The following is a 15700-nucleotide window of genomic DNA, read 5'->3' on the forward strand; positions in this document are numbered from 1 at the left end:
CACACACACAATGTTTTTTCCCCTGAGCCATTTGAAAATAAGTTGTAGACATAATGACATTGCACTCCAAATACTTTAGTGTGAATCTCCAAAGAATAAGGCATTTTCCTAGAATCACACCCAAGGAATTTAAAATTAACATATTATTAACTGATACCCATTCATACCCAAATTTTCCCAGTTGTTCAAAAGTGTTCTTTATTCTCCCTGCCTTTTTTCGGGGAAGGGATACCTAGGATCCAATCAAGGACTAACTGCAGTTAGTCTTTCTAATGTCCTTTAATTTAGAACATATCCCTGCTTCACTTTGCTTTTGTGATTTTCTCCTCTGTGTTTTTCTGATTGTTTTCTCGTGATTAGACTCAGTGAAACATATTTTTGCAAGATATTATATAGATGTTGTATACCTCCCATTGCATCACAACAGGGGGTATGTGGTAATGTCTGTCAGGTTGTCCAGTTATTGGTGATACTAAATTTGATTGCTAGGCTGGGCGTGGTGGCTTACTCCTGTAATCCCAGCACTTTGGGAGGCTGAGGCAGATAGCTCACCTGAGGTCAGGAGTTCAAGACCAGCCTGGCCAACATGGTGAAACCCCAACTCTACTGAAAATACAAAGATTAGCTGGGCATAGCAGCAGGCTCCTGTAACCCCAGCTACTCGGGAGGCTGAGGCAGGAGAATTGCTTGAACAGAGGAGGCAGAGGTTGCAGTGAGCCAAGACTGTGCCATTGCACTCCAGCCAAGGCAACAATAGCGAAACTCTGTCTCAAAAAAAAAAATTGATTTCTTGGTCATAGTTGTGTCTGTCACTTCTCTCCATTGTAAAGGTATTGTGATTAATACGTTAGTCTGAGACAATGTAAATATCCATATCCATTTTAGTATTCATTAATGAATCTTGCCTGTATCAGTTATCAAACTGGTCATTTCTAATAACAATCCTATTATTCCCTCTACATTTATTAGCTAGCAATTGTCTGTAGAAGCACTTTACTTTTTCTCTGTGCTTTTTTTTTTTAAAAAAAAGCTTTATTATGAACTCATAGAATGTTTACTCATTGTGTTATAATCTGTTACTGTTATTCTTCTTTTTGAAGTTCAAGTTGTACCAAATTTGAACTTTCTTCAGCATAGCTCCTGTGTTATTTTGACAGTAACTTTAGGGATTTCCTTGGTTTCTCTATACCATGTTCCAGACTCACCTTGTATAATTATATTTTTTAATAGTTCCACAATATTCTGGCTTATGCATTAAAATTTGTATAATGGTATCTCCAGAGGATATTTAGGTTTTCAGTTATTAACTATATTGCCATCAGCCATTTTATGCACATAAATATGTTTTCCCATTTAGAGGGATTATTGCTTTAAGATAAATTTCCTAAGTGTTCCTAAATTTCTGGGTTAGAGTATATGGATATTGCTTTATAAAAGTATCACGCAACTTTAACACTATCAGTGGCATTGTATGTGGCTCCATTTTACATGCATTTGTCAGTACTGTTCTGTTGCATTTCATTTTTTACCAGTTTGTGTGCATGTGTTCTTTAGCCTTCTATGCATATTTTTTCTTACAAAATAACTTCTGCTTATTAAATATACAAAAATAGTACCTCATAATTTTATTATAGATTTCTCTGATCACTGTGGTGCCATATTCATATAATTTAGTTGTATCACTTATGTGTGTGCCCAGACAATTTTCTCTGAATGGTGCTTCTTAGTTTCTCATATTTTAGCAAGATGTGCAGATAAGCTTTAAAGCAATGTTTTTTAACTAGAGGTTTTTATCTGTAGCCTTCAAAACCCATGTAATTGCCTTGGTCTCATCTGGAGATACTGATTCCTTTTTGTTTGGGATGAAGCCAGGCATGTTTTGTTTTTAGAAAGTTCTGCAGGTGATTGTGATGCCCACCATTGTTTGAGAACCACCACTTTGGAGATGTGAAATTATTTCCCCCCATTTTGTTTTATAGCTTGCCAGTTCGGTACAGTATTTACAATAATTCTAAACCAGTAAATGTTAACCACTCAATACTAAGTCAGGATCTGTTATTTTTTCTTTTGCCATTTTATTTTTTATGTTAGTGAAATAGGCATATAGTATTTTTGGATTATAGACACATTTTGTCTCGTTATATCTTTTGCCTAAGTGTGATTATTTTGTAATGTGGTCTTATTTATAATAATTGACGTTGGTTAAAATCAATTCTTGTATTCCTATTGGTATCTTTTTTCTACTAACATTGTGAAAGTAATGTGAGACATTTCCCATTCAACAATATGCACATTGAGGTCATTTGAACTTAATATTTATCTTTTGGTTTACAGGGCGTGTCTTTAACTTCAGAATGGTTTGCAAAGTATTTGCAATCATCAGCAGCTGCATGTTCGGTAAGTTTGAATTTTTAAAAATAAATTTCATTTTATTTTGAAGAATTATACCATTTATTTACCCAGATAATAAAAGTTTTATTTCTAAGTAGCTATAGCTTCTTGGTCATAATCTTATAAGAAGAATAAACCCTTTCTTGTGGGCTGAAAGGGAATACATAAAGAAGATGTTATTTAGTGTACACATATTGGATGTCTCCAAGCTTTTTTTTTTTTTTGAGACAGGAGTCTCGCTGTGTCACCCAGGCTGGAGTGCAGTGGCCGGATCTCAGCTCACTGCAAACTCCGCCTCCCAGGTTTACGCCATTCTCCTGCCTCAGCCTCCCGAGTAGCTGGGACTACAGGCGCCCGCCACCTCGCCCAGCTAGTTTTTTTTGTATTTTTTAGTAGAGACGGGGTTTCACCGTGTTAGCCAGGATGGTCTCGATCTCCTGACCTCATGATCCACCCGTCTTGGCCTCCCTAAGTGCTGGGATTACAGGCTTGAGCCACCGCGCCTGGCCGTCTCCAAGCTTTTTTAGCTGAAATGGAGTGACAGGGGAAATGGACTGTCATTTAGTAAATGTTTATTGATGACCTACTGTGTGCCAGGCCCAATTCTTAAATCAGGTTAGATATTTCAGAAAAAGAAAAAAACAAGCCTTCATGGAGTCACAGCCTAAGTAAATGTCAGGTTGTGCTAAGTGCTATGAAGGCAAATAGTTAAGAGTAAAGTACATAGAGGGGGTGGGGGATGATATTTTATATAGTGATCAGGACAGACATCTCTGACAAGGTTATAGTTGAGCAAAGAACTGAAAAAAGTGAGAGTGAGCCATATAAACATCAAGGAGAAGAATGTTCTAAGCAGAAACCATAGCAGGAGCAAAGACCTCAAAGCAGAGTTTACTGGCTTATTCATGCCTAAGAGAGGAGGAGGAGGCTGGAGTGGCTGGAGCAGAGTGAGCAGGGAAACGAGTGGAAATGAGGTCAAGGATGTAGGGAGTGGCTACAGCAAAGCCCTGGAGCTTATTTTAAGGGAAATACAAGGAGTTCATGCAAAGGACGACATGATAGAACTTCAGTTCTTGAAAGGATCATTGTAGCATGGAGAATAGAATTTTTGGGGTAAGGGACCATTTAGGAGAGTATTAGAGTAATCTGAGTGAGAGGCAGTGGACCATTGCACAAGGGTGGTATTATAGAAATGAGAGAAGCGTTTACCTTCAGCTTTGCTTTGAAGATTTAGCTGGCAGAATTTACTCATGAGCTGGATAAGGGGCAAGAGAGAAAAAAAGTTCCAAGTTTTTCACATGAATAACTGTAAAAATGGAATTGCCTTTTCCTGATAGGGAAAACTGAGAAAGAAGGTTGAGAGGCAAACTCAACAAATGATCTCATTTTGTTGTTTATAAAGCAGATTACTTAAACAAAATGGATTAGATTTTATGTGTAAGATCTAATATATAAATTATTATTCTTTCAAATATAGTCTGAGTTTGTTTTAATGCCATGCTATGAGTTTTTCCTTAGTTCTTCTTTCAGTTTCTTGTCTTTATATTTTAGCCTAAAATTTACAATGAAAATGTTTGTGTTATTTCTCTTCCCAAGTGGAAAGTTTATTTTCTACTTAAGCTAGAGGAAAGGTTTTAACAAGCAAAAGAATACAAACAAAAATAAATTATCATTAAAATAGGTTAAAAAAAAATTTTTTTTTTTTGTTGAGACAGAGTCTCACCCTGTTGCCCAGACTGGAGTGCACAATCTTGACTCACTCCAACCTCTGTCTCCTGAGCTCAAGAGATCCTCCTGCCTTAGCTTCCGGGCAGCTGGGACTACAGGTGCATGCCACCACCATACTCGGCTAATTTTTCTATTTGTAGTAGAGACAGGGTTTCACCACATTGGGCAGGCTGCTCTCAAACTCCTGACCTCAAGTGATCTGCCTGCCTCTGCCTCCCAAAGTTCTGCGATTACAGCTGTGGGTCACCATGGCTGCCCTAGAACAGGCAAAATGAAAACAAAGTAATATTTTTTCTTTTTATTTATTTATTTTTTAAATTATACTTTTAAGTTCTAGGGTACATGTGCGCAACGTGCAGGTTTGTTACATAGGTATACATGTGCCATGTTGGTTTGCTGCATCCATTAACTCATCATTTATAAGAAATAAGAAATTACTTATTTCTCCTAATGCTATCCCTTGCCCAGTCCCCCACCCAAAGACAGGCCCCGGTGTGTGATGTTCCCCGCCCTGTGTCCAAATGTTCTCGTTGTTCAGTTCCTACCTATGAGTGAGAACATGCGGTGTTTAGTTTTCTGTCCTTGTGACAGTTTGCTCAGAATGATGGTTTCCAGCTTCATCCATGTCCCTGCAAAGGACATGAACTCATCCTTTTTTCTGGGTGCATAGTATTCCATGGTATATATGTGCCACATTTTCTTAATCCAGTCTATCGTTGATGGACATTTGGGTTGGTTCCAAGTCTTTGCTAATGTGAATAGTGCCGCGATAAACATGTGGGTGCATGTGTCTTTATAGTAGCATGATTTATAATCTTTTGGGTATATACCCAGTAATGGGATGGCTGGATCAAATGGTATTTCTAGTTCTAGATCCTTGAGGAATCGCCATACTGTTTTCTACAATGGTTGAACTAGTTTACAATCCCACCAACAGTGTAAAAGTGTTCCTGTTTCTCCACATCCTCTCCAGCATCTGTTGTTTCCTGACTTCTTAATGATTGCCATTCTAACTGGCACGAGATGGTATCTCGTTGTGGTTTTGATTTGCATTTCTCTGATGGCCAGTGATGATGAGTATTTTTTCATGTCTGTTGGCTGCATAAATGTCTTCTTTTGAGAAGTGTCTGTTCGTATCCTTCACCCACTTTTTCATGGGGTTGTTTGATTTTTTCTTGTAAATTTGTTTAAGTTCTTTGTAGATTCTGGATATTAGTTATTTGTCAGATGGGTAGATTGCAAAAATGTTCTCCCATTCTGTAGGCTGCCTATCCACTCTGATGGTAGTTTCTTTTGCTGTGCAGAAGCTCTTTAGTTTAATTAGATCCTATTTTTCAATTTTGGCTTTTGTTGCCTTTGCTTTTGGTGTTTTAGTCATGAAGTCCTTGCCCATGCCTACAGCCTGAATGGTATTGCCTAGGATTTCTTCTAGGGTTTTTATGGTTTTAGGTCTAACATTTAAGTCTTTACTCCATCTTGAATTAATTTTTATATGAGGTGTAAGGAAGGGATCGAGTTTCAGCTTTCTACATATGGCTAGCCAGTTTTCCCAGCACCATTTATTAAATAGGGAATCCTTTCCCCATTTCTTGTTTTTGTCAGGTTTGTCAAAGATCAGATGGTCGTAGATGTGTTATTTCTGAGGGCTCTGTTCTGTTCCATTGGTCTATGTATCTGTTTTGGTACCAGTACCATGCTGTTTTGGTTACTGTAGCTTTGTAGTACAGTTTGAAGTCAGGTAGTGTGATGCCTCCAGCTTTGTTCTTTTTGCTTAGGATTGTCTTGGCAATGTGGGCTCTTTTTTGGTTCCATATGGACTTTACGGTAGTTATTTCCAATTCCGTGAAGAAAGTCATTGGTAGCTTGATGGGGATGGCATTGAATCTATTAAGTTACGTTAGGCAGTCGGGCCATTTTCACGATATTGATTCTTCCTATCCATGAGCATGGAATGTTCTTCCATTTATTTGTATCCTCCTTTATTTCGTTGAGCAGTGGTTTGTAATTCTCCTTGAAGAGGTCCTTCACATCCCTTGTAAGTTGGATTCCTAGGTATTTTTTCTCTTTGTAGCAATTGTGAATGGGAGTTCACTCATGATTTGGCTCTCTTTTTGTCTGTTATTGGTGTATAGGAATGCTTGTGATTTTCGCACATTGATTTTGTGTCCTGAGACTTTGCTGAAGTTGCTTATCAGCTTAAGGAGATTTTGGGCTGAGACAAGGGTTTTCTAAATATACAATCATGTCATTTGCAAACAGGGACAATTTGACTTCCTTTTTTCGTAATTCAATATCCTTTATTTCTTTCTCTTGCCTAATTGCCCTGACCAGAACTTCCAACACTGTGTTGAATAGGAGTGGTGAGAAAGGGCATCCCTGTCTTGTGCCAGTTTTCAAAGGGAATGCTTCCGGTTTTGCCCATTCAGTATGATATTGACTGTGGGTTTGCCATAAACAGCTCTTACTATTTTGAGATATGTTCCATTGATACCTAGTTTATTGAGAGTTTTTAGCATGAAGGACTGTTGAATTTTGTTGAAGGCCTATTCTGCATCTTTTGAGGTAATCATGTGGTAGTTTTTGTCGTTGGTCCTGTTTATGTGGTAGATTATGTTTATTGATTTGTGTGTGTTGAACCAGCCTAGCATCTCAGGGATGAAGCCAACTTGATCGTGTTGGATATGCTTTTTGATGTGTTGCTGGATTCAGTTTGCCAGTGTTTTATTGAGGATTTTTGCATTGATGTTCATCAGGGATATTGGTCTAAAATCCTCTTGTTTTTTGTTGTTGTGTCCCTGCCAGGCTTTGGTATCAGGATGATGCTGGCCTCACAAAATGAGTTAGGGAGGATTCCCTCTTTTTCTATTCATTGGAATAGTTTCAGAAGGAATGGTACCAGCTCTTCTTTATACCTCTGGTAGAATTCGGCTGTGAATCCATCTGGTCCTGGACTTTTTTTGGTTGATAGGGTATTGATTATTGCCTAAATTTCAGAGCCTGTTATCGGTCTATTCAGAGATTCAACTTCTTCCTAGTTTAGTCTTGGGAGGGTGTCTGTGTCCAGGAATTTATCCATTTCTTCTAGATTTTCTAGTTTATTTGCATAGAGGTGTTTATAGTATTCTCTGATGGTAGTTTATATTTCTGTGGGATCGGTGGTGATATCCCCTTTATCATTTTTTAGTGCGTCTATTTGATTCTTCTCTCTTTTCTTCTTTATTAGTCTTGCTAGCGGTCTATCAATTTTGTTGATGTTTTGAAAAAACCAGCTCCTGGATTCATTGATGTTTTGAAGGGTTTTTTTGTGTCTCTGTCTCCTTCAGTTCTGCTCTGATCTTAGTTATTTCTTGCCTTCTGCTAGCTTTTGAATTTGTTTGCTCTTGCTTCTTTACTTCTTTTAATTGCGATGTTAGGGTGTCCATTTTAGATCTTTCCTGCTTTCTCTTGTGGGCATTTAGTCCTGTAAATTTCCCTCTACACACTGCTTTAAATGTGTCCCAGAGATTCTGGTATGTTATATCTTTGTTCTCATTGGTTTCAAAGAACATCTTTATTTCTGCCTTCATTTCATTATTTACCCAGTAGTCATTCAGGAGCAAGTTGTTCAGTTTCCATATAGTTGAGCGGTTTTGAGTGAGTTTCTTAATCCTGAGTTCTAATTTGGTTGCACTGTGGTCTCAAAGATAGTTTCTTGTGATTTCTATTCTTTTACATTTGCTGAGGAATGCTTTACTTTCAACTATGTGGTCAGTTTTGGAATAAGTGCGATGTGGTGCTGAGAAGAATGTATATTCTGTTGATTTGGGGAGGAGAGTTATGTAGATGTCTATTAGGTCCACTTGGTGCAGAGCTGAGTTCAAGTCCTGGATATCCTTGTTAACCTTCTGTCTTGTTGTTCTGTCTAATGTTGACAGTGGGGTGTTAAAGTCTCCCATTGTTATTGTGTGGGAGTCTAAGTCTCTTTGTAGGTCTCTAAGGACTCACTTTATGAATCTGGGTGCTCCTATATTGGGTGCATATATATTTAGGATAGTTAGCTTTTCTTGTTGAATTGATCCCTTTACCATTATGTAATGGCCTTCTTCGTCTCTTTTGATCTTTGTTGGTTTAAAGTCTGTTTTATCAGAGACTAGGATTGCAACCCCTGCTTGTTTTTTTTTTTTTTTTCCGTTTGCTTGGTAGATCGTCCTCCATCCCTTTATTTTGAGCCTATGTGTGTCTCTGCAGGTGAGATGGGTCTCCCGAATGCAGCACACTGATTTGTTTTGACTCTTTATCCAATTTGCCAGTCCGTGTCTTTTACTTGGGGCATTTAGCCCATTTACAGTTAAGGTTAATATTGTTATATGTGAATTTGATCCTGTCATTATGATGTTAGCTGGTTATTTTTCCCATTAGTTGATGCAGTTTCTTCCTAGCATCGATGGTCTTTACAATTTGGCATGTTTTTGCAGTGGCTGGTACCGGTTGTTCCTTTCCATGTGTGCTTCCTTCAGGAGCTCTTGTAAGGCAGGCCTGGTGGTCACAAAATCTCTCAGCATTTGTTTGTCTGTAAAGGATTTTATTTCTCCTTCACTTAATGAAGCTTAGTTTGACTAGATATGAAATTCTGGGTTGAAAATTCTTTTCTTTGAGAATGTTTTATATTGGCCCACACTGTCTTCTGGCTTAGTTTCTCCCAAGAGATCTGCTGTTTGTATTATGGGCTTCCCTTTGTGGGTAACCCAACCTTTCTGTCTGGTTGCCCTTAGCATTTTTTCCTTCATTTCAACCTTGGTGAATATGACAATTATGTGTCTTAGGGTTGCTTTTCTCAAAGAGTATCTTTGTGGTATTCTCTGTATTTCCTGAATTGGAATGTTGGCCTGCCTTGCTGGGTTAGGGAAGTTCTCCTGGATAATACCCTGAAGAGTGTTTTCCAACTTGGTTCCATTCTCCCTGTCACTTTCAGGTACCCCAATCAAACGTAGATTTGGTCTTTTCACATAGTCCCATATTTCTTGGAGGCTTTGTTCGTTTCTTTTTACTCTTTTTTTCTCTAACCTTGTCTTCTCGCTTTATTTCATTAATTTGATCTTTAATCACTGATACCCTTTTGTTCACTTGATGGAATCAGCTACTGAAGCTTGTGCATGCATTACGTAGTTCTTGTGCCATTGTTTTCAGCTCCATCAGGTCATTTAAGGTCTGCTCTATACTGTTTATTCTAGGTAGCCATTCATCTAATCTTTTTTCAAGGTTTTTAGCTTCCTTGCAATGAGTTCAAGCATCCTCCCTTAGCTTGGAGAAGTTTGTTATTACTGACCTTCTTAAGCCTACTTCTGTCAATTTGTCAAAGTCATTCTCCATCCAGCTTTGTTCTGTTGCTGGCAAGGAGCTGCAATCCTTCGGAGGGGAAGAGACACTCTGGTTTTTAGAATTTTCAGCTTTTCTGTTCTGGTTTCTCCCTATCTTTGTGGTTTTATCTACCTTTGGTCTTTGATGTTGGGGACCTACAGATGGGGTTTTGGTGTGGATGTCCTTTTTGTTGATATTGATGCTGTTCCTTTCTGTTTGTTAGTTTTCCTTCTAACAGTCAGGTCCCTAAGCTGCAGGTCTGTTGGAGTTTGCTGGAGGTCCACTCCAGATCCTGTTTGCCTGGGTATCACCAGCGGAGGCTGTAGAACAGCAAATATTGCAGAACAACAAATACTGCTGCCTGATCCTTCCTCTGGAAGCTTCGTCCCAGAGGGACGCCCGCCTGTATGAGGTGTCAGTCGGTCCCTCCTGGGAGGCGTCTCCCAGTTAGGCTACACGGGGTCAGGAACCCAGTTGAGGAGGCAATCTGTCCATTCTCAGAGCTCAAACGCCATGCTAGGAGAATCACTGCTGTCTTCAAAGCTGTCAGACAGGGATGTTTAAGTCTGTGGAAGTTTCTGCTGCCTTTTGTTCAGCTATGCCTTGCCCCCAGAGGTGGAGTTGGCAAAGGCAGCAGGCCTTGCTGAGCTGCAGTGGGCTACGCCCAGCTCGAGCTTCCCCTGGCTGCTTTGTTTTCCTACTCAAGCCTCAGCAATGGCAGATGCCCCTCCCCCAGGCTGCTGCCTCGCTGTGGATCTCAGACTGCTGTGCAGGCAGTGAACAAGGCTCCGTGGGCATGGGACCCGCCGAACCAGGGGCGGGATATAATCTCCTGGTGTGCCGTTTGCTAAGACCATTGGAAAAGCGCAGTATTTAGGTAGAGTTGTCCTGTTTTTCCAGGTACAGTCTGTCATGGCTTCCCTTGGCTACAAAAGGGAAATCCCCCGACCCCTTGCACTTCCCAGGTAAGGCAATGCCCCACCGTGCTTCAGCTCACCCTCCATGGGGTGCACCCACTGTCCAACGAGTCCCAATGAGATGAACAAGGTATCTCAGTTGGAAATGCAGAAATCACCCATCTTCTGCGTTGATTACGCTGGGAGCTGCAGACCGGAGCTGTTCCTACTTGGCTGTCTTGGAACGGACCTGCACAAAGTAAAATTTTTATATCAACTTTTGCATAGACTGTTCAGGTTCATGTTACTTTTCTTTGCCATTGTTCTGTTGTAGGTATATGCCAATCTAACATCTTGTCAAGCTCTTGGAAATATATGTGTGATGAACATGAATTCTTACGACTTTGCCACATTTGATGCATGTGGACTATTTCAGTTTATCTTTGAAAATACTGCTGGACTAAGCACTGTTCATTCTATTTCATTTTGGTAAGGATATTTTAATTGATGAAATGTTATTTTGACTGAATTCAGTGCAGTTATTAATATATTCACAAATATTAATAAGAAATATTTATTCTCCATTATTAAAACAGTTGTAACTGTTTATAGGAGACAGAATCTTCCTTGGCTGTTTTATGGAGACCAGTTAGGATTAGCACCTCAAGTCCTCAGTTCTACCTCTCTTCCTACAAATTTCAGTTTTAAAGGAGAAAACCAGGTAAAAATGTCTAATATCATTCGAGGATAACTACATTTTGATTTATAATTTTAAAAGGTAATAAGAAAGTTACAATTCTTACCTTTTTAGGTTATTGCTACAAACTCAGTTACTAAACTAAATATAAATGTCAACAACTTACAAGAACTAAACAGTATAGAGTTTAGCTGTCGTATTGAATATGTGGATACTTCTGGATTATGTGGTTATGACAAGAAGTAGTATTTGTAGGGTTGGGAAGAGTAGTTTTCAACACCAAATGTAAAAAATCTCTGTCCTGTTTTTCCATACCTTAAAGAAGTGCTTCCAAAGATTGACTGGGGCTCTGTGACATTGCTCAGCACTTCACAGGGCCAAATTCCTACCTCTAACTTTTTGACCTTCCAGAATGAGGAGATACTGTTTTCCCACACTGCCTCCTATTTAACAGGTTCGAAAGGAGGCTATCTGTCACTAGGGCTGCCTCTCAATTCTAGAATAATAATTTTCATGCAAAAAAAAGTCCAATTATTTTAGGTGTATTTAGTCATAGAAATAGATTAATTGAGCCTCAAAATAAAGGTAATTGAATGTAATTTGTCAATGATGAACATTTCTTTATAGGACATTGTATGACTTTCAGAGTATTTGACCTGATTTTGCTCTTGTTTTCTTTAATCAGAATACAAAACTGAAGTTTGTTGCTGCTTCCTATGATATAAGAGGAAATTTTCTCAAGTGGCAAACTTTAGAAGGAGGTGTTTTACAGGTAAGCACAATTCTAGTTAAAGAATTAATAATGTGCATTATTTTTGCCTGAGGCAAAGATAAAAATATTAGATTATTGTATGAATAAAGCATCAGTTACATACTACAGTTGATTTTTTTTCTTATGCTTTAAATTAGAATTTCTTAAGTTTCTTTCTTTTTTTTTTGAGAGAGAGAGTGTCACTCTCTCACCCAGGCTGTAGTGCAATGGTGCGATCTTGGCTCACTCAGCCTCCCAAATAACTGGGAGCTGGAACTACAGGTGCCAGCCACCACGCCTGGCTAATTTTTTTTTTTTTTTTTTCTTGAGACAGAGTCTCGCTCTCTCACCCAGGCTGGAGTGCAGTGGTGTGATCTTGGCTCACTGCAAACTCTGCCTCCCAGGTTCACACCATTCTCCTGCCTTAGCCTCCCGAGTAGCTGGGACTACAGGCGCCCACCACCACACCCGGCTAGTTTTTTGTATTTTTAGTAGAGACGGGGTTTCACCGTGTTAGCCAGGATGGTCTTGATCTCCTGACCTCGTGATCCGCCCATCTTGGCCTCTCAAAGTGCTGGGATTAGAGGCGTGAGCCACCATGCCTGGCTAAGTTTTATTTCTTTAAAGTTGTGACTTTAATTTATAACAGATGTTCCCTTAACTTTTCATATCCTTGATACATTACATAAGTATGACGTAGAGCGTATATCCATGTTTGGGTGAGTATAAGAATAGAAAACAGTTGTGAGAGATATTTATGTGTTGTATTATTTTACTGTAGCTTTGTCCAGACACAGAAACAAGGCTAAATGCTGCTTATTCATTTGGAACAACCTACCAACAAAATGTAAGTTTGAATGATATTAGACTATATTTTAGCTTTATTTTTCAAAATTTCATATCAGCAGTAATTGGAATAATACTTAAATTTTGAGATTGGAAATTTTTTTTTCTTGTTTTTGCTTTTTTTTTTTTTGAGATAGAGTTTTGCTCTCGTTGCCCAGGCTGGAGTGCAGTGGCGCGATCTCAGCTCACTGCAACCTCCACCTCCCAGGTTCAAGCGATTCTCCTGCCTAAGCCTCCCGAGTAGCTGGGATTACAGACGTGCCACCATGCCCGGCTAAAGACGGGGTTTCTCCATGTTGGTCAGTCTGGTCTCGAACTCACCGCCTCAGGTGATCTGCCCTCCTCAGCCTCCCGAAGTGCTGAGATTACAGGCATGAGCCACTGTGCCTGGCCAGAAATGTTTTTAATAGTGATGAATAATTTCACTAATTAATATAATTTTTTATTACCTGGGTACAGAAAAGCTTGATTTCAGTGGCATAAACAGAGCACCTTGTTATCTATAGAGGTTTTTGTTTTGTTTTGTTTTGTTTTGTTTTTTGAGACAGAATCTTGCTCTGTTGCCCAGGGCGGAGTGTAGTGGGGCGATATTGGCTCACTGCAATCTCTGCCTCCTGGGTTCAAGCAATTCATGTGCCTCAGCCACCTGAGTAGCTGGGACAACAGGCATGTACCACCACACCCAGCTAATTCTTGTGTTTTTCTTAGAGATGGGGTTTTGCCATGTTGACCAGGCTGGTCTCAAACTCCTGGCCTCAAGTGATCCACCAGCCTCGGACTCACAAAGTGCTGGGATTACAGGTGCGAGCCACCTCGCCCAGCCTAAAGTCTTAAACATCATATAATATTACATATTCGTAATAAATTGTTTATCTGCTTCTAGGCTTATAGGTCTTAAAAAGTAATGCTTACTTCTGAGCATTTTGAAATAAGGTAAAAATGCTTTTTTTAAATGACTAATAAAGGGTTACTCTCTTCTTCTACCCCCTAATAACAAACAAAAATAATTCCTTCATCTTCCTCCATTTTTTTCTTTCTCCTTCCTTCTCTGACATTCCTTACTTTGGTACATATTTTGAAATTACATTATCTTACTAAGGAATATTATGAGCCATTAAATACTTGAAAGACATGCATGTATTAGTCCATTCTCACACTGCTAATAAAAACACACAGGAGACTGGGTAATTTACAAAGGAAATAGGTTTAATTGACTTACAGTTCAGCATGACCGAGGAGGCCTTAGGAAACTTATGGTGACAGGAAGAGAAGTGCTGAGCAAAAAAGGGAAAAACCCCTCATAAAACCGTCAGATCTCATGAGAACTCACTCACTATTATGAGAACAGCATGAGGGTAACCGCCCCCATGATTCAATTACCTCCCTCCAGTCCTTCCCATGACACATGGGGATTATAGGAACTACAGTTCAAGATGAGATTTAGGTGAGAACACAGCCAAACCATATCAATTCATTAGTCTGTAAAAATACATCTTGATAAAGTTCCACACACAACCATAGAACAAAACCACAACAAAAAATACCATTATGGAAAGTAGATTGGAAGAATCTACTAACAGTGATTACCTCTGGATAGTGGGGTCAGAAATTATTTTTGTTTTCTTGTTTATAATTTCCAAATTTTCTACCATGAACATGAATTTACTTCTTTTGTCAGAAATGATTTACATGTTGTTGTTGCTGCTGTTTTCAAAATAAATGTTATTGTGCTTCTAACATAGGCCAGAAAGATCAACATTTATGTAATGCCTGTCTCTGTGTGCTCAACGTTTTATCATTATTATCCCATTTGATTCATAAAATAACTATGTGAGATACATAATATCTGTGCTTCACAGATGAGGAAATTATGCCAAGTAATTAGGTAATTTACTCAAAGACTTGTGTCACATAAACAGTGGAGCCAATGTTCCATCAGGTTTAAAAAGCATTTTTATTTCATTGAACCTGGCCAACTCTCAAGTTCTTCGTAGTGTAGTAGGCAAAACAGTTATATAGACAAATAATTGCAAAGAATATAATAAGTGTCATTCTATAGGTTTGTACAAGGTACTGATTCCTGGGGAAGTATAGAAAGACTTCACAAAGTAAGTGATACTTGAGCTTGTATAATGAATATGAGTTTTCCAGGAGAACACAGTGGGGAAGGAAATGTCAGACAGAAGGCACATTTTAATGACAGAGAGGCATACGGTAGCATGGCATATTTAGAAACTACAAGTTGATTAGTATGAATGGACCACCATAGACAGATAGGGAGTAATGAGAGATAAACCTGGCTTGGTTAATGGAAGGCAGATCATAGACATCATTGTACAGCAGGAGAAAAAATTGGGAATTTATCCCATAGGACAGTAGTTTTAAACCTTTTCACTGATGTACACTTAATACTGAGAATGAAAGCATACCTCCTTCATCTGAGTTGAGGCTCAAGAAGTTTTCAAAGTTCTCAAAGCAGTTCTTTACTATTAGTGTTTTTGGTCCTTATAAAATAGTCATATTTACAGTATTCAGGTTTTGGAAGGCAAATGGAAATGCATATAAACAAGGTAGTATAAAGATATTTTGCACAACTAGAAAAACATTCTGAAGATAATAAATATGCTTGCTAATTTTCAATTGTAATTTTTTTTTTTTTTTTTGCTTTTTAGTGCTTTAAGTTGCTGTTTTATGTGCTTTTATTTTCAATTTTACTTTTCAGTGTGAGATTCCTATCTCTAAGATCTTAATTGACTTTCCCACTCCTATATTTTATGATGTGTACCTTGAATATGCTGATGAAAATCAACATCAATATATTTTGGCTGTGCCTGTGTTAAACCTAAATCTTCAACACAATAAGATATTTGTGAACCAAGGTAAGACATCCATACATACCACTTTTTCCCTGAGCAGAAATCAATAAATAAGGTAACCTACATGATAATTTAATAAACCACATAAGAAAGCTCATGAATTCTCTCTTATATGGTTCTATACAGTGTGCCAAAAAATAAAACAATATATTGATGGTGGATTTAGAAACTTTTACTA

The 15700-nt window shown here is 38.6% G+C and overlaps 1 protein-coding gene across 2 annotated transcripts in view; it reads left to right on the forward strand.

The window, feature by feature from the left end:
• TMEM67 (transmembrane protein 67) overlaps positions 1 to 15700 on the forward strand; it is a 65109-nt gene that overhangs the window by 17587 nt on the left and 31822 nt on the right. For both annotated transcript variants that reach the window (XM_010358626.2, XM_030938030.1), the window contains exons 7-12: positions 2335 to 2397; positions 10687 to 10841; positions 10965 to 11073; positions 11735 to 11821; positions 12582 to 12647; positions 15369 to 15525. In XM_010358626.2, the coding sequence (XP_010356928.1) occupies positions 2335 to 2397; positions 10687 to 10841; positions 10965 to 11073; positions 11735 to 11821; positions 12582 to 12647; positions 15369 to 15525 (637 nt within the window). The remainder of the gene's footprint in view (positions 1 to 2334; positions 2398 to 10686; positions 10842 to 10964; positions 11074 to 11734; positions 11822 to 12581; positions 12648 to 15368; positions 15526 to 15700) is intronic.

The sequence above is a fragment of the Rhinopithecus roxellana genome, chromosome 9, assembly GCF_007565055.1.
Source record: "Rhinopithecus roxellana isolate Shanxi Qingling chromosome 9, ASM756505v1, whole genome shotgun sequence".
In the NCBI taxonomy this organism is placed as follows: Eukaryota; Metazoa; Chordata; class Mammalia; order Primates; family Cercopithecidae; genus Rhinopithecus; species Rhinopithecus roxellana.